Source organism: Piliocolobus tephrosceles, chromosome 1 (assembly GCF_002776525.5).
Source record: "Piliocolobus tephrosceles isolate RC106 chromosome 1, ASM277652v3, whole genome shotgun sequence".
NCBI lineage: Eukaryota > Metazoa > Chordata > Mammalia > Primates > Cercopithecidae > Piliocolobus > Piliocolobus tephrosceles.
In genome coordinates, this window is record NC_045434.1 from 23,688,119 (window position 1) to 23,707,686 (window position 19,568).

Below are 19,568 nucleotides of genomic sequence, written 5' to 3' on the forward strand. Positions count from 1 at the left end.
AAAAAAAAAAAAAAAAAAAAAAAAACCCTTAGAGTAGATCTCAAGTGTTCTCACCACAAAACAGTATAAGTATGTGAAGTATTGCATATGTTAATTCATTCAATTTAGCCATTCCACAACATATACATATTTCAAAATATGTTGTACACAATATATACTATTTGTATCTGTCAATTAAAAATAAATAAATAAATATAAAATAGCCCCCCTAAATGAACACCAATTGTACTTAGAGCAATATTTGAACCCCTTACAATGGTCATGGTCAAGCCCAAATCCCTGTTGATCACTCCAACCTCAGCAGGCACCATTCTTCACCTGACTAGATACAGTACAGCAACACTAACTAGTCTTCCATCTGTTCTGAAGACACACCCAATTCTTTATCACCTGAGGCTTTTACACATACTGTTCCCTCTGTCTAGAACTGTCTTCTTTCAATTCTTCACATGACTAGCCCTATTCCTTCCATCCTTTCTCATAAAAGTCACCTGCTCCTCATAGAGGTTTGTCCTGATCACCCATCTAAAAATTGGGTAGTTAAATCTAAATATGGTTTTAAAAATGTTAAAATATGAAAAAGCCATCTTGCCCAAGGTGGAGTAACAAGAAATGAATGTATCCAGTAGCTTGAAATAAAACTGCAATTACTTTTGCACCAACCTAATAAAAAAACTGGTCAAAATATATGAAACAATGTTTCCAAACACTAGACATTGGGGAGTAGAGATGAGTAACCCCTGAAAGAACAGCAGCAAACAAGGTGAGCTCTGTGATTGTCACAGGTAGCTGCCTGGAGAGAGTATCGGAATGCAGTATCAAAATGGGTTACCTAGGCAGAGCCCAGTGGAGTCTCCTTGAGTTGAGGAGATGGAGTTGGGTATCCAGGTGCGCCATAGTGGGTAGAGTTTGCAGGGCAGACTACCAGAAACAAGGGAACAGCGAAATGACCAAAAAAAAAAAAAAAAAAAAAAGGCTCTGGAGATGTGGTAAGGATCTCACTTGAAGCCTGAGCTGAATACTGATCAGTGCATGTGTGGGAAGAAACTACACAAAGCCAAAGAAAGAACAACCTGAAAGGATTACAAGTAACCATCCTTGGAATTCACATAGGACTAGAAATAGTTTGTATTCCCATCAGCCAAGGTGGAGTTTCGCTCCAAATTTTATGGAATATCAAGTACAGTACTCAGAAAGATGTTATATCAGTAGAGGAGAAAATTAGCCTTAAAGATTTCTCTAATCTCAAATAACAAGGCAGAAAAGCAAGCCTAAAAAGAGTGAAAAACAGCCTCAACTGTTTCCAAGTAACAGAACTGTGTCCCAGAACAAAGCCCAATAATGTTTATAAGAATATAGAAATATGCAGCATTAAACAGGGTAAAATTTACAATGACCAGCATCCAATCAAATATTACCAAGCATACAAAAGAAGCAGGACAACATAACCCATAAGAAGAAAAATGAATCAGTAGAAACAGACCCAGAAATGAAACAGATAATACAATGAGTAGACGAGAATTAATGGTTATTACAATTATATTACATGTTGCAACTGTATTCCATGTTAAACAACGTAGAGGAAGGATAGACTACATTAAGTAGAGATATGCTTAAAGATTTTTAGATTTTTAAAAAGACCCAATCAACTTCTAGAGATGAAAATAAATAATCTGATATGAAAAATACACTGGATGGGATTCTTGCAGATTAGATATTACAGAAGAAAGTATTAGTAAACACAAAGACACCAGTGGACACTGCAAAATGAAACAGAGAAAAAAGACTGAAGGAAAAAATGAACAGAACATGAGTAAATCGTGGGCAACTTCAAGCAGCATAAAGGAGTAGTGAGGAAACTTTAGGGGATAGATATGTTCATTATCTTGATGGCAGCGATGGTTTCACAGGTGTACACATAAGTTTAAACTCAATAAATTGTACACTTTAGATATATTGTGTTTATTATACTTCAATCATATCTAAATGTTGTTATAAAAAAAAGCAACGTGAAATTAAAATCCCAGATGATACCAACGTGGGAAACAGAATTGGGATGGTGGTGCATGGAGTGGGAGGAAGTAATACTTTTCTAAGCTTTTTGTCTATTTGGGAAGAGGGAATGTGAATACCTATTAGCTGTAAAAGTTGTGATAAAAATGTAAGTTTTAAAACAAGTGCACTAAAATTTATGGGTAACAACAGAAGAAAGAATGTATAACTTTAAAACCAGTGGAAGAGAAAGTACAGCAAAAAATACTTATCAATCCAGCTAACACAGAGAAGGGAAAAATTAGAAATATAATAAACAGGCAAGAAAATGAATTGAACAAAGCTTTTTATTTCAATAAACTAAAAAAAGAAACATAAAACAGCCTGAAGTAGAAAGAAGGAATTAATAAACTTAAGGCAGAAATGTGTGAAAAGGGAAAGAAAAACTGTAAAGTGGATCAATAAAACCAAAAGTGTTTTTTAAAAGATCAACAAAATAAACAAAATTTGATAAGTACTAAGGAAAAAAACCCAAAAGGCATAAATAATATTAGGAATGAAAAGGAAGGGGACGTGTGTGTGTGTGTTTAAAATTACAATCAACTGTTACATTTGTTTTTATGCCAATGTTTTTTAAAGTCAACTTTACTGACTTTAAAATGAAATGCACATATTTTAAGTCCATAGTTTGATGAATTTTGACAAATAGATACTACTAATAGCCACCAACACCACAATGAAGGTAGAGAACATTTCTGACAACCCAGAAGGTTCGGTGTCAGTTCTCAATCTCCTCTTCCCACCTCCTGGCTCCAGGTAACTGCTGATCTGATTTTTATAACTACAGTTTTATCTTTTCTCAAGTTTTGTATACATTGAATCACATCCTCTGTATACTTTTATGTATGCCTTCACTCAACAAAATTTCAAAATTCATCCATGTCGAATATCAATAGTTCATTCCTTGTCATTCTTGAGTAGTAGTCTACTATATGAATGTGCCACAATTTATCAGTTCACCTGTTGATGAACATTTGGGTTTTCCAGCTTGGAGCTCTTATGAATAGTGCTACTGTCAAAATTCATCTACAAGGCTTTGTGCATATGTATTTTCATTTTCCTAGAAGAATGGAATTGCTGGGTCCTATGATAAGTATAAGAAACTGTCAAGTAGTTGTCCCAACAATAACGTATGAAAGTTCCAGCTGCTTCAGATCCTTGCTATATTTTATACCAATACACTAGAAAAATCTAAATGAGATAGACACTTTTTCTAGGAAAATATAATTACAAAAATTAGGTGAAGAAAACTAAGAAAACTGAGAAGACTAATAACCATACAAAAGATATTGAAATGGTAGTTAAAGGTTGACTCACCCTCCAAAGATATGAAAGACCAGACAGTTTTACTAATAAGCTCTACCAACCTGTCAAGGAATAGATAATTCCCATCTCTTATTCAATCTGAACACAACCCTGATAACAATATTTGGTAAAGAACATACCACAAAATCTATACAGTTCAATATTACTATAATCAAGGAAGCCAAAATTCTATATTATGTTTTTTAAAAAATAAGCAAAGCCTCATGATCAACAATAGTTTATACTAGGAATGGTAGGATGCATCAACATTAGAAAAATCTAGCAATATTCTTTATGTTAACAAATTAGGCCGGGTTCAGTGGTTTACGCCTGTAATCCCAGCACTCTGGGAGGCCTAGACAGGCAGATCGCTTAAGCCTGGAAGTTTAAGACCAGTCTGGGCAACATAGGGAGATCTCATCTCCACAAAAAACAGAAAAATTACCAGGGCCTGGTGGTCTGCACCTGTAGCCCCAACTACTCGGGAGGCTGAGATGGGAGGTCCTGTTTGAGCCCGGGAGGTCTAGGCTGCAGTGAGCTGAGATCATGCCACTGCACACTAGCCTGGGTGACAGGCTGAGACCCTGTCTACAAAAAAAAAAAAAAATTAAGAGATAAAACAGTGTGATTACCTGAAAAGATCCAGAAATTTAGCAAATTTTCAACTGCCATTCTTGATTTTAAAACATATACATACCCCATATATACACACACTTAGAAAGCTGACCCGAGAAAGGAATTTTCTCTGGGAAACAGAATTAGAAAACCAAGAGAACCAACTAGCACGATTTAAACTAATATAAGAGATCAGTAGTGTGACTAAATACACAGGACCAACACTAAAATCAATACCTTCTGTAGACATCAGCAGTAACCAATACGAAATATAATTTTTAAAAAGAAATTTCTCACAAAAACTCAAAATATTGTTACTTAGGAATAAAACTGACAAAAAAGAAACAGTTTTATGAGGAAATCTATAAAACTTTGAGGATATTTTAAATCTCAACCTCTTCTTCTGTGTTTCCTTCTAACACTTATTTTTAAATGTACTTTTAAAAAATTCGGTTTTGCTGGTTCACTGGTTTTTGTATCCTCTCCCCTCATTCGATTGTAAACTTGAGGGGCAAGGAAAACCTTATTTGTCATGTTCCTCATACTGTCCCCCTCAACACTTTTCACAGTGCTTGGCACAAAGCTAGCTGGCCCTTTGTACCTGTAAAACACGGAAACACCCTCAGCTCCTCTTTTCCTCTACCTACTTTGTCGCACATTACGCAATAATGTACAGCAATTGCTCCAGGCCTCCCACGTGACAATGCCTCCGCCTGCCTCGCACCCAGCCAATCAGAGCACTTGCCACCTGCGACCGCGCTCTCCCCCCACCTCACCCGCAAAGCGGCACGAGCCAGAATCTTCCAGTCTCAGGCTGTTTGTCCCCGCAGCGGGGCAATGCGACTGCGCGCCCCGTCCTGATTGGCCGAGAGTTGCGGGCTGCGTGCGCAGGCGCCTACCTCGGTTACTTAGGGCGGGAGCCCGGCGAGGGCGCCGGTGCTTTGTGTTGTCTGAGGCCGGGAAACCTGCCCGCGCTGCCATGCCGAACCGCAAGGCCAGCCGGAATGCTTATTATTTCTTCGTGCAGGAGAAGATCCCCGAACTACGGCGACGAGGCCTGCCTGTGGCTCGCGTTGCTGATGCCATCCCCTACTGCTCCGCAGACTGGGCGGTAAGGCTGGAGCGGAGTGAGAGGGCTGGTCAGGGCAGTTGGGCAAGCCGGAGGGTGAGGCGGGAGGACTGAAGGCCTCGAGGAGGTCAGGCGGCTTGGGCCTGCCAGAGGAAGAGGAAGGTCCTGGTTTGTGGTCCTGGGCAAACCGACACCAGAACCAACTCCCTGTAATGCCCCGGCATCTGCCTGCGGGCCCTAGAGCACTCGATCCTCATGGCTGTTTCTCTTCTTTGCCCCTTTAATATCCAAAAGCTTCTGAGGGAGGAAGAAAAGGAGAAATACGCAGAAATGGCTCGAGAGTGGCGGGCCGCTCAGGGAAAGGACTCTGGGCCTTCAGAGAAGCAGGTAAAGTTCACAAGGGAAGAGCCGCCATCTGCCTGGCACATAGATGTATTCAGTAAAGGCTGGATGAGTGAATGAGTGAATGTCAAGGGTAGACTCCTTTGGGGGTTCGGTTAGTGCGAAGACGACGTTCTTCTTTTGCCCTGGTGTCAGAATGCCTGTTAAAAGAAACCAGCAGCCTCCACAACTAGGGCATGCACACATTGGTGGAATTTGGTGGTGAAAGACCTGGGGAATTCCTGTTAGGAAACCTGCAGACAACACACTTTGATCAGTAATGGGAGTGTAACATCTAGGGGTTGTACTGGATGACATCAAGGTGTCCCTTTCAACTCTTCTGTGATTAATGAGCCTTAGTGGGGGTGGGGGAGGCAGTGGGGGCTTAAAAGTAGTTTAGACCATTCTGTCTTTTTTTTCTTTAGCAAAAAATACCATTCTTTTAAAATAACACCTGAAACAAAGCCAGCTGCTGTGTTTAAAATATTGGAATAACAAGACTTGGATTAGTTGATGTATGTGTGTATGTCTTACAAGAGTTGAATAGGCTGGGCACGGTGGCTCACGCCTGTAATCGCAGCACTTTGGGAGGCGGAGGTGGGCGGATCACTTGAGGTCAGGAGTTTGAGACCAACCTGCCCAACATGGGGAAACTCCAACTCTACTAAAAATAAAAAATAAAGCTGGGCGTGGTGGCAGACGTCTGTAGGAGGCTGAGGTGGGAGAATCTCTTGAACCCGGGAGGTGGAGGTTGTAGTGAGTCAGACTTGCGCCTCTGCACTCCAGCCTGTGCGAAAGAGCAAAACTCTGTCTAAAAAAAAAAAAAAAAAAAAAGTTGAATGAAGTTTATTTGGGTAAATTTCTGTGTAGTAGAATGTTAAAGTACTAAATAAAATTTGTTTTCTTGTTGATTTGTATCAGGAAAGTACAAGGTAATTGTTGGTGCTACCCCACCCTTTGTTTTTTCTATTCTTCCATGGTAAAATTCCATTCTTAAACTCAACATTGGATTGAAATTCAAGAGATAGTTTTATATTGTGGATTTATGAGTAGAAACTCAGTTGAGTTTGTACTTACACTTGCAAGCCTTATTCTTACAAGATATCTCTCCTCAAAACTTAAGCTATGGTGTATGTGTACCTCATGTAAGACTTGGAGACAACATAATCTGGTTTTGACTTTAAGTGAAAAACAAGCAACATTAGAGTACTTTGGGGCATAGTGTGCTTTTGGCTACTGACCTGGCATGTAGTAGGTGGCTTAGGATGATTACCTTGGATAATCACTAGTGGGCAAAATGGCTTTCAGTTATTTACCACTCCTCTTCTGATTCAGAATATTTATAGATTTGTTATTCTGCCTTTGGGTGTTGGTATTATTGACAGATATATTTATTCATTGGATACATTGACCTTGGTAATCTATAGGCTGTTTTGAAGTTATTTATCTAAATTTTAATATATGGTCTAAAGTGCCCAGCAAGAATTTATGTGGCCAATCATTCTCTTCCTCTTTAGAAACCTGTTTTCACACCACTGAGGAGGCCAGGCATGCTTGTACCAAAGCAGAATGTTTCACCTCCAGATATGTCAACTTTGTCTTTAAAAGGTGATCAAGGTAGAGTAATCCTGAAATATTTTGCTTAGATAAATTTGAGTGCCCGAAACACTATATTTGTCAGTAAAAATGTTTTCTGTTCATTTTGATCCTCCATTTCAAAGTAAGTAACTTCAAGTGTTAAATATTGTGGTACTGACATTATAAAAGATTAGGTAATTTGTTGAAATAAAACAGGAGAGAGTGGTTTTTTGGTTTTTTTTTTTTTTTTTTTAACAAAAATCTGGTCTCTGTTTCTACCACTCCATATGTTGATAAACATAGGTATTTTTTAGACTTGTTTGTAATTGGACACTTAAATACACTTAAAAACAAAAGTAAACAGGTGGGATAATGTTTTCAGATATATTCTACAGTGTGATGACTACAGTTAATGTATGTTTCAAAATTGGTAAGAGTAGGTTTTACATATTCACACCACAAAAAGTGAGGTGATGGATATGTTAATGACTTGATTTAATCATTCTACAATGTATACATGTATCAAAACAACATTGTACCTCATAAATATGTATATAATTATTATTTGCCAATTAAGAATAAAATATTTAAAAATCCTGGGTGGTGGAGGGGAGTTATAAAGATACAAATGAATTATGGAACTTGCCAAGAAGAGAACATAGTTAATAAGGGTCGTTGCTATTCCTTCTGGCTGGTTTTATTGTGTTCTGCCTTTGTTGAACACTGATAAACTTTTAACAGTCTTAAATGTGGCCAGTCTTGGTAAATAACACTTCACACATTCTCACATTCCTTTATTCCTTTAGAGGATTTATAGGTGGTCTTATATATATTGGTAAAAAGTGAAAAAAGAATGAACTAAATTGTTCATAGTTTTTATATTACAATCTTTCTACATTGATTCTGCTCAGCTTCGTTTCCCAAACCTTTACATATGTTGAATATGGGTCACTGCTCTATGTCATTTCTGAGATTCAGGGCTCATCTATGGCCGAATTATGTAGAGCTGGCTGCAAGTTGGAATAATTTTGTTGCTTCATGTGAAGAGTGGTTACTTTAATCCTTGATAAGTGTAATTATAAAAATTTTGATTTCTTTATTTGGTACAGCTGATTAGTTTTCTCTTTTCCAGCTCATTTAGGAATATAGGAACAGAAAGAAAATTGTTCTAAAACATTTTTGTTTCCTTCAACTAAAGAGGCTTTTGTGGACGAGGTAAATTTGAGACGTTCATTTATTCATTTTATCTTACAATTTTTTTTTAGCTCTCCTTGGAGGAATTTTTTATTTTTTGAACATTTTTAGCCATGGCGAGCTACCTCCTCATTGTGAACAGCGCTTCCTCCCTTGTGAAATTGGCTGTGTTAAGTATTCTCTCCAAGAAGGTATTATGGCAGATTTTCACAGTTTTATAAACCCTGGTAAGTAGTCAGAGTAGATGCTAGATCTTCAAAGTGTATGTTGTTTTTTTTTTTAAATCTTGACTCTATTTGACAATAGTACTTTTTCTTACAAACTCATGTACAGCTGTGTTCTTAATGTAACAAGACTTCATAATACTTACTGAAAAACTGTTAGGAATTAGGTGTTGACACAGGGTTTTTTGGTTTAGGCTTTTTTTTTTTTTTTTTTTTTTGAGACGGAGTCTCGCTCTGTCACACGGGCTGGAGTGCAGTGGCCGGATCTCAGCTCACTGCAAGCTCCGCCTCCCGGGTTTACGCCATTCTCCTGCCTCAGCCTCCCGAGTAGCTGGGACTACAGGTGCCTGCCACCGCGCCCGGCTAATTTTTTTGCATTTTTTAGTAGAGACGGGGTTTCACCGGGTTAGCCAGGATGGTCTCGATCTCCTGACCTCGAGATCCGCCCGTCTCGGCCTCCCAAAGTGCTGGGATTACAGGCTTGAGCCACCGTGCCCGGCCTGGTTTAGGCTTTTAACTTCAAGTTACCGTTAAAATCAGATGGATAGACTATCTGAACAATTCATAGCCTGCTATTCACCTACCTATGGCCTTACATCTTGGGGATTTTCTAAAAGCTGTGTCTGTGTATCCCATGATCTTTTCTTTCTCTACCTCATCCTTCACAGCAGTGGTGACTGGCTTTTTAAACTGCTGTTGCTTTGTTGCCTTGAAGAAATTATTTAACCTCTCTGAACCTATTAGCTCATCCGTAAAGTGGGGATAATACCTATTGGAGGGTTGTTCTAAGGAATAGATAAGAAATATGGAAATAGCCTAATACTTAATCGGCTCTCAGATATTATCAGCATCTCTTCTTCCTACTGTTCCATCCCATTAAAAAGCAAGGTAGGTATGAAGACATAGGATTTGATACCCCTGAAGGTAAGTAGGAAAAATGTATAGGGAGAAGAGACTGGGGACATGACTTCATTTTTAGTTTTTTCAATTATCAATTACTTTAAAATTAATTAGGACATCCCAGCACTTTTTCCTCCTCATTTTTAGATGACAGAAAAACTAATCATCCTACTCACACTTGTGAGTGTTGCTACTTAGGACAAGTCAAAGAGCTGTTTTTCCCCACATGGGTTGTAAATATTAAAAAGATAGAATTTGGGGACTGTTTTTCCTCTGAGAAATGCATATACACCTGGCCATATCAATGCCCTTATGACCCCCTGAGGCCCATTCATGGACGTGGAGCTAAGACTCTTTTGTCACATGCTTTCTTTATCTAGCATTTCTTTCTCTGTAAGGAGTAACTTACTTTTAAAAGTAACTTAGACAATATACCAAATTCTTCAACAGTTTTCATACCTTTGGTTGAAAATAAACCCTATAAAAGTAAAAATTTTTTTACTTTTTTTTTTATAAAAAAACCCTATAAAGGTAAAAATTACCTTTCTGTGTTATAACTTGGTCATCCTGTAGAGTATTACTGTAGCACTACTAGAGGACTTTGAAATTTCTGCTTCTCAACAAGATATTTTGTATTATAGGTGAAATTCCACGAGGATTTCGATTTCATTGTCAGGCTGCAAGTAAGTATAAAGGAATGTGGTATGATTTGTGACTTGAATGTATTCATACCTGGTTAGACTTATTCCTTTAATACACAAAATATAAAATGAGAGGAAAATAACTTTAGGTTATTGTTAGAGAATCTGCGTAGATGTGATAGTTGGTGTCTGTGATCTTTACATTTTTTGTAGACTGATAGTATACTGTACCCTTTCAGGGAATTGTTGTTTTATTTTCTGTATATATCCTTTGACCTACAGCTGTTCTTAGTGGCTGGGTACTTAGGAAAGCCTTTTAAGAAGTCTCAGATTATCTAGATTTAGGACCATTTTCAGGGACGTCCATTTCAAATGTGTTTTAAAAGTCAATACTTCAAAAAGAGTTCTGAATTTTTTAGATGAGTAAAACAGTTTTCTAAGTATTTTGCCAAAGGGCATGACTAAGCCCTTGAACTTAAACCCTTTTTCTAGGAATTAGGTTTTAAGCAGTTTTCTGCTTAAATAGAATGACAATCGGAATAGGTTTATTTTTAAATGTATATTAAAAGCGTCAGTGCATAGGGACCATTTAATGATTCCTGTCCGTAAGGTAATTTTTTTTTTTTTTTTTTTTTTTTTTTTGAGATGGAGCCTTGCTCTGTCACCAGGCTGGAGTGGAGTGGCGCGATCTCGGCTCACTGCAACCTCTGCTTCCTGGGTTCAAGCAGTTCTCCTGTCTCAGCCTCCTGACTGGCTGGGACTACAGGCGCACACCACTGAGCCCAGCTTATTTTTGTGTTTTTAGCAGAGACGGCGTTTCACAATGTTGGCCAGGATGGTCTCAATCTCCTGACCTTGTGATCTGCCCACATCAGCCTCCCAAAAGTGCTGGGATTACAGGCACTGAGCCACCGCACCCAGCCAGTAATTTTTTTTTTAACTTAGAAATATGGACAGCTAGCCTGTAGAAGTGTTTGAAATTAAAAGTAAGTTTTTCAAATCTGCCACAACAAGCAACTATATTATAATACTTATAACTCTGTTGTTTATAAATGAACATATTTTGGACTTATATTTGGTTGTATATTTTGAATTCCTAATATGTACTAATTCATTATTTGTTTGACTGGAATCAGGGCTGTAGGCTATGGAATAAGAAATGTAAGGGAGAATTGTTTTAGTAGTTCCTTTTTTTTTTTTTTTTTTTTCTTTTGAGACAGAGCTTTGCTCTTGTTGCCCAGGCTGGAGTGTAATGGCACAATCTCGGCTTGCTGCAACCTCTGCCTCCTGGGTTCAAATGATTCTCCTGCCTCAGCCTCCCGAGTAGCTGGGATTAGACACGCACCACCACACCTGGCTAATTTTGTATTTTTAGTAGACACGGGGTTTCTACATGTTGGTCAGGCTGGTCTCGAACTCCTGACCTCAGGTGATCCGCCCGCCTCAGGCTCTCAAAGTGCTGGGATTACAGGCGTGAGCCACCGTGCCTGGCAATAGTTCCTTCTTATATAGCTTTGAATGGAAAATAATTATAATATGGAAGAAAAATTCTGTACTTTCTTTGAAGTGTGAACATAGCTAATATCCCCAACTGTTACATCATCCGAGGTTATTGAACTAGATGGTAGTAAAAAAAAAAAAAAACAAAACATAAATGGAAACTTAGCCAGTGAATTAATTTTCACGTTTTTACTTAAACTCCGTTTCAGGTTTATTCATCTGTTAAATGCATTGGAATCCCTACTATGTGCCAGACATTCATTTCTGAGACTGTCACTGACTTACTGTTTCTTTACTATTTTGATTCTGTTAAATGCTTAAAAATCTATTTTTGACAACCTATTTTTACAACGTTTTCAAATTAATCAGATTAACAGAAAACGTGGTTCTTTAAAAAAATCTATTAAAGATTCTAGAAATGTTTTCTTAATTTATTATTCAACATAGTCGAAACAGTACAATGTTTCTCATTCAAGGAAACTTTAAAATGTTTGGAGCTTACTAATTTGAGCATGTCTTAAGTTGCCAATTTGATAATCCTGGGAAATATGCCAATTAAATAAGATAAATGACTATTAGAGTGACACTTGTCACCATAATAACTAAAACTGCCTATGCTAATGTAATTGAGCTGATTTGGAGGAGACCATATTTTGTATAGTAATGCACTGGAATGAATTTACATGTGGATGTGAAGAATTTGGTATTTAAGGAACATGCATATTGATCTCTCAAATACTCCTGTGTTGTCTTATCTTTCATGAACTATGAGTGTGAGGATAGGAGGTCCTTATCTTTTATGAACTATAAGTGTGAGGATAGGAGGTCCTGGTTCTTCTCCCTCTCCACTTTAACCAGATGAGCTCTGCTTCTCTCCATTTTACTGGTTAATGATTTTCTTGAGAGAAATTCTGCTTTAAAACATCAACATTTTGCAAATTGCTTTCAGCTTCCTATACAAAAAGTCCATCAGCTTTTCAAAGGAAGCTTCTACACACAGAACAGATTATAACATTTATTTAAGGTATAAAGAACATTAATAAAAAACAAAGCCACCCACAAGTCAGCTGAAAAAATAGCACATTTCCAGTGCCATTGAAAGTCCCTGTGTCTCTCCCTGATAGCGTCCCCTTCCCTCTTTATGAGAAAATTACGATTCTGAATTTTGTGTTTGAATTTTGTGTATTTCTTACCTGAATAGTTTTACTACATGTACATATTTGTTTAAATGATGTATTTAATTTTACTTGTTTCAACTTTTGTGTAATTAACATATTGTATGTATCAGGGTGCCCAATCTTTGGGCTTCCCTGGGCCACCTTTTTTTTTTTTTTTTTTTGAGACTGAGTCTCGCTCCCTCGCCCAGGCTGGAGTGCAGTGGCACGATCTCAGCTCACTGCAACTTCCGCCTCCCAGTTTCAAGTGATTCTCCTGCCTCAGTCTCCTGAGTAGCTGGGATTACAGGTGTGCACCACCACGCCCAGCTAATTTTTTGTGGCTTTAGTAGAGGCGGGGTTTCACCATTTTGGCCAGGCTGGTCTTGAACTCCTGACCTCGTGATCTGCCTGCCTCGGCCTCCCAAAGTTTTGAGATTACAGGCGTGAGCCACTGTGCCTAGCCCCCCTGGGCCGCAGTGGAAGAAGAATTTGTCTTGGGCCACACATAAAATACACTAACACTAATAACAACTGTTGAGCTAAACAAACAAAAATCACAAAAAAAAATCTTGTAATGTTTTAAGAAAGTTTATGAGTTTGTATTGGATTGCATTCAAGCTGTCCTGGGCCTCATGAGGCCTGCATGCTGTGGGTTGTACAAGCATGATATATATGTTTTCTTTCCTGTATTTTTTAGCTCAATATCTTTCATTCATTTTCTATTGAATTCTTTGTTTTTCTTACTGATGTGTGGAAGTTTATCTTATCTGCTGATGGATTTTTAAGAATTGTATGCAGATACCTGTTTTCAGTTTGTGTCTTGTATTTTTCACTCTCTTTATGGTGTCTTTTAATGAACAGACTTTTTAAACATTTTTTGTTTTTTAGAGATAGGGTCTTGCTTTATTGCCCAGGCTGGAGCATGATGGCTATTCACAGATGCAGTCATAGGTCACTGCAGGCTCGAACTCCTGGGCTCAAGTGATCCTCCTGCCTCACTCACCTGAGTAGCTGGGACTTGAGGCATGCACCACTGTGCCCAGCTTGTTTTTATTTTTAATTTGGTAAAAATGTGTCGATATTTTTATCATTTGTGGGGTTTTGTGTCTTATTCAAGAATTCTTTTTTACCCCAAGGTTGTGAAAATAGTCTCTATTTTATTCTAAAAATTATAGAGTTTTATTTTTTGTATTCAAGTTCTTATTCTACCTGGAATTGACTTGTGTATAGTATGAGGGAGAGATTCACTTTAATTTTTAACCATGTAGATAATCATTTATCACAGCATCAGTTATTGAATAATCAGTTTGTGCCACGTGTATCATATGTTTCTGTTTGTGTGTGGGAGGATATTTTGTTCTCTTTATTCTGTTCTATTCTACTTTTTTGCTGTCAATATCATATCCTTAAAGACAGTAGTTTGATGATATCTATTTAGACAAGCCCCAACCTCGTTCTTTTGGAATATCATGGCTGCTTTGACCCTTTGTTCTTCCATACACGATTTAGAATCAGTTCTTCATGTGTTACCTTAAGTCATTTTGGAGAAAACTGGTATCTTCATTATATTGAATCTTTATATTTGTAAACATAGGGCTTCCCTCTTATTTTTTAGGTCCGTAATGTCTTTCAATGAAATTTTATAATTTTCTCCATTAACAATCTGAATATCGTATGTTAAATTTATAGTTTATCATGCCTTTTGTTGCTGTTATAAATGATATCCCTTGAAATTATATTTTCTAATTGTTTACTTTTATGTTTTGGTTTTGTCCCACCCATTGGTAAACTCTGAGTTTTTAGCAAATTACTTAATCATATCTGTGAAATCACTTTGTTCTTTCTAATCTACATATCTTCATTTAAAATTTTTAAAGTTTGTTTTGTCTTAGTATACTGACCATGACCTTTAGTTTCTAGTGTTTTTGCCAGTGAGTATGCTATTTCCTGTAGTTTTTTCTTTCTCTCCCCACCCCCATTTTTGATGTGTGTTCTTTATCAGGATAAAGATGTTTCCTTCTACATGCACAGCTTGTTTTATTGCATTTCACTTTATTGCACTTTGCATATATTGCATTTTTTTACACATTGAGGTTTGTGACAGCCCTGCGTTGAGCAAGTCTATTGGCATCATTTTTCCAGTAGCATGTACTTTTCTCTGTGTCACATTTTGGCAATTCTCGCAATATTTCAAACTTTGTCATTATCATCATGTCTGTTGTGGTGATCTGTGATCAGTGATCTTTGATGTTACTATTGTAGTTGTTTTGGAATGTCAGGAACCATGCCCATATAAGATGGCAAATTTAATCAATAAATATTGTACGTGTTCTGACTGCTCCCCTGACTGGCCATTGCCTCATCTCTCTCCCTTTCCTTGGGCCTCACTATTCCCTGAGACACAACAATATTGAAATTAGGTCAATTAATAATCCTACAATGGCCTCTCAGTGTTCAAGTGAAAGGAAGGGTTGCATGTCTCTCACTGTAAATCAAAAGCTAGAAATGGTTCAGCTTAGTGAGGAATGCATATCAAAAGCTGCAATAGACTAAAAACTAGGCTTCTTGTGCCAAATGACCAAGTTGTGAATGCAAAGGGAATGTTCTTGAAGGAAATTTATGTACTACTCCAGTGAACAACCAGTGATAAGAAAGTGAAACAGCCCCATTGCTGATACGAAGAAAGTTTTAGTGGTCAGAATAGATCAACATTCTCCAGTTACCACATTCCCTTAAGCTAAAGCCTAATCCGAAGCAAAACTTTAACTCTCTTCAATTCTGTGAAGGCTGAGAGAAGTGAGGAAGCTGCAGAATAAAAGTTTGAAGTTTGCAGAGTTTGGTTCATGAGGTTTAAGGAAAGAGCCATCTCTATAACATAAAAGTGCAAAGTGAAGGAGCAGGTGCTGATGTAGATGCTGCAGCAAGTCATCCAGAGGGTCTAGCTAAGATCACTGACCAACGTGGCTACAGCAAATAGCAGATTTTCAATGAAGATGAAACCACTTTCTGTTGGAAGAAGATACAATCGGGGAGTTCCATAGCTAGAGAGAATAAGTCAGTGCCTGACTTCAAAGGACAGACTGATTCTCTTGTTAGTGACTAATGCAGCTGGTGACTTTAAGTTGAAGTCAGTGCTCATTTACCATTCTGAAAATCTTAGGACTCTTAGGAAATTATGCTAAATTGACTCTGCTTGTGCTATTATAAGTGGAAGAACAAAACCTAGAAGACAGCACATCTGCTTATAGCATGGTTTACTGAATATTTTAAGACCACTCTTGAGATCTGCTGCTCAGAAAAAAAGATTCCTTTCACAATTTTACTGCTCATTGACATTAGACCTAGTCATCCAAGAGCTCTGGTGGAGATGTAAAAAGAGATTAATGTTTTCATGCCTGCTACCACAGCATTCATTCTGTAGCCCATGGATCAAGAAGTAATTTCAACTTTCAAGTCTTACTGTTTAAGAAATATGTTTTATAAGGCTATAGCTGCCATAAATGGCGATTCTTCTGATGGATCTAAGCAAAGTAAATTGAAAACCTTCTGAAAAGGATTCACCATTCTTGATGCCATTAAGAACATACATAAGTCACTGGAGGAGGTCAAAATATCAACACTAAAGGTTGTTTGCAAGAAGTAGATTCCAGCCCTCATGAATGACTTTGAGCAGTTCAAGACTTCAGTGGAGGAAGTAATAGAAGAGAACTAGAATTAGAAATGGAACCTGAAAATGTGACTGAATTGCTGCAATCTCACAATAAAACCTGAATGGGTAAGGAGTTGCTTCTGATGTATGAGAAAAGAAAACTAGTTGCCTGAGATGGAACCTACTAGTGAAGATGCTGTAAACACTGGTGAAATGACAAAGGACTAAGAATATTTCATAAACTTGGTAAAGTAGCAGCAGGGTTTGAAAGAATTTACTTAAATTTCAAAAGAAGTTCTGTGAGTAAAATGTTATCAAACAGTATCATATGCTACAAATTCTTCATGAAAGGAAGAGTCAATGTGGCAAACTTCATTGTTTTATTTTAAGAAATTGCCACAGCAGCTGCAGCCTTCAGCAACCATGACCCTGCTGGTCAGCAGCCAGTAACATCAAGACAGGATCTTCCACCAGCATGGGAATGTACACTAGTACAACCACTATGGGAAAGAAAAAATATGTAGAAATTCCTTAACTGACTAAAAGTAGAACTACCACTTGAAAATTCTAACAGTCTCACTACTGGATATCTACCCAGAGGAAAAGAAGTCATATGAAAAGGATAACTTGCACACACATGTTTATAACAGCACAATTTGCAATTGCAAAAATGTGGAACCAGCCCAAATACCCATCAATCAACAAGTGGATAAAGAAACTGTAGTATATATGTGTGTGTATATATGATGGAATAGAACATATGTTCTCACTCATAAATGGGAGCTGAGCTATAAGGATGCAAAGGCATAAGAATGATACAAAGGACTTTGGGGACTTTGGGGCGGAAGGGTGGGAAGGGGGTGAGGCATAAAAGACTACAAATTGGGTTCAGTGTATAGTATTCGGGTGATGGGTCCACCAAAATCTCACAAATCGTCACTAAAGAACTTACTCATATAACCAGATACCACCAGTTCCCCCAAAACCTATGGAAATAAAAACATTTTTTAAAAAGATCTTTAACCAGCAAAAAGACTGTAAGTCACTGAAGACTCAGATGATCATATTTTTAGCAATAAAATGTTTTCATATTAAGGTATGTTCATTTTTAAAACAATGCTACTGCACACTTAACAGTATAGTCATAACTTTAGAGTACAGTAAACATAATTTATATGCACTGGGAAACCAAAATATTAGCGTGACACTTTAAATGTCAGTACTCGCTTTATTATGGCAGTCTGGAACTGAACCTACAGCATCTCCAAGATATGCTTATGTTCCCTATTTGGCTAGGGAGATAGCAGTTGCACATTTTAGTGAATGCTTTTTCTGCATGTCATATGATTTTTGTCTTTTGTTCATGTGGCCATTTATTTTTTGAGACAGTCTGACTCCATCACCCAACCTAGAGTGCAGTGGCATGATCTCAGCTCACTATAGCCTCTGCCTCCCAGGCTCAAGTGATTCTTGTGCCTCAGCCTCCTGAATAGCTGGAATTATAGGTGCACGTCACCACACCCAGCTAATATTTGTATTTTTATTAGAGACAAGGTTTTGCCATGTTGGCCAGGCCAGTCTCAAACTCCTGATCTCAAGTGGTCCACCCACCTTAGCCTCCCAAAGTGCTGGGATTATAGGCGTGAGCCACTGCGCCAGCCTCTTGTGGTAATTTATTAGTGTTAAACCAATCTTGTCTTCCAGGAACAAACCCAGTGTGGTCACTATATATCTTACATATACTGAGTTTGGTTTGTTATTATTGTTTTAGTACTTTTCCATTTATGTTAAAGACTGAGATTAACTTTACCTAATTTTATTATCAAGGTTATTTTGCCATTATAGAATGGGCTTGGGAATAGATTTTAAGATTTTGAATTTGATGCTTTTTTATGGCTCTACAGAAATTACTAATATTGCCTTTTAATTTCCCTAAACATAATAAGCCTAGTTATTTTAAAGGGTTATGTTGGATAATCCTCTTATAGGGATTTTCTTTTTGGAGTTGATTTTATAGTCTGTTGGTTATGATGATGTTCAATCAAGCTAACAGAATCTCTTCATATGTCTAGTTATTTTCGAGTGCTAAACAGTGTATATGAAATCTCGTTATTTCTCTCCAAAGAAGATTTATGATTGTGTCTGTCAGAAAGCTGGAGTCAATAGCATCTCAGATTACCTTAATCCATTTTCAGGGATTGAAGTGGTTTTAAATTGGGTTTCAGACATCACAAAAGTCAATTTGTAGTTGGCCTTTACTAGAAAAGGGGAAAGGATGAACAGGTAATCACCAAAGGATTACTAGTAAAATTTACAGTTGACTTCACAGCATAAACAATGGAAGCCAGAAGACAATGGACTATTTTTTAATTTTAATTATAATTTTTTAAGTAAGTAATATTGCAATAAAATATTTAGTTCTTACCAGCTCTGAGTTTATTGGAAACTCTGTTCTGTTTCTCAGCCTCTAAATGTCCCCTTCCAGAATTGGTGAACTGGCCCTGGGAAGAAACAAACCCAACTGCCAGATTCAACTCTCTAAGATTTCTTCCTTTCCAAGATTTTGGGCCCATGATTCATGATTCCTCACCACATTTTTGTCTCTGCAGGTCTTCGAAGAAGGTGTTTTATTTGTTCAGCTTTTCCCTAATCTATCATTAGAAGTTGAACAACTCCTGCATTTCTTTGGGGGAGAGTAAGGGTAAATGGAGTTCTTGTTCATTCACTCAGGCTGGAGTGCAGTGGTATGAACATAACTCACTGCAGCCTCAGACTCCTAGCTCAATTGATCCAGTCTCAGCTTCCCAAGTAGCTGGGGCTGCAGGTGCATACCACCACACCTGGCTTCCTGTGGCTTCCTGAATCTCTCTCTCTCTCTCCCTCTCTCTTTCTTTCTCTCTCTCTCTGTCTCTCTCTCTCTCTCTCTCTATATATATATATATATTTAACAGTTTTGTGCTAAAATTTGTAATTTGGTCTCCTCAGACATAATTAAGTAAAATCTATTCAAAATCTGGAGTACCTGTGGGTATCTTTCTGTCAACTATGTATTCATTCTCATTCTTGTTTTATTGTGTACCTGATGGTTCATGGAGTATTTGGTGGAAGTAATGATTTCAGAGTAATTTGAGACTTATGATAATGTTAACTTCCTCTGGAAAGGGTTTGTGTTTGCTTTTTTAAGACGCCTGGGGGCCTAGAAGGCCAGGCCCAGTAACTGTTAAAAGCACTCTATTCAGTCATTCAGCTTCCTCTTCCGGAACTGGCAAACGATCCAGAGGAAAAACTTCCCTAAAGCTAATC

General features: G+C 37.7%; 1 protein-coding gene across 3 annotated transcripts in view; it reads left to right on the forward strand.

Annotated features, from left to right (window-relative positions):
• Positions 1-19,568, forward strand: part of MAEL (maelstrom spermatogenic transposon silencer) — a 48,177-nt gene that overhangs the window by 9,080 nt on the left and 19,529 nt on the right. Inside the window, exons 2-6 of one of the 3 annotated variants that reach the window (XM_023207072.1) lie at positions 5,000-5,083; positions 5,336-5,428; positions 6,940-7,039; positions 8,266-8,421; positions 9,960-10,001. In XM_023207072.1, the coding sequence (XP_023062840.1) occupies positions 5,372-5,428; positions 6,940-7,039; positions 8,266-8,421; positions 9,960-10,001 (355 nt within the window). In that variant the 5' untranslated portion in view covers positions 5,000-5,083; positions 5,336-5,371. Of the gene's footprint in view, positions 1-4,692; positions 5,084-5,335; positions 5,429-6,939; positions 7,040-8,265; positions 8,422-9,959; positions 10,002-19,568 lie in introns of those variants that run through there. The other 2 variants (XM_023207070.2, XM_023207071.1) reach the window with 2 other exon arrangements.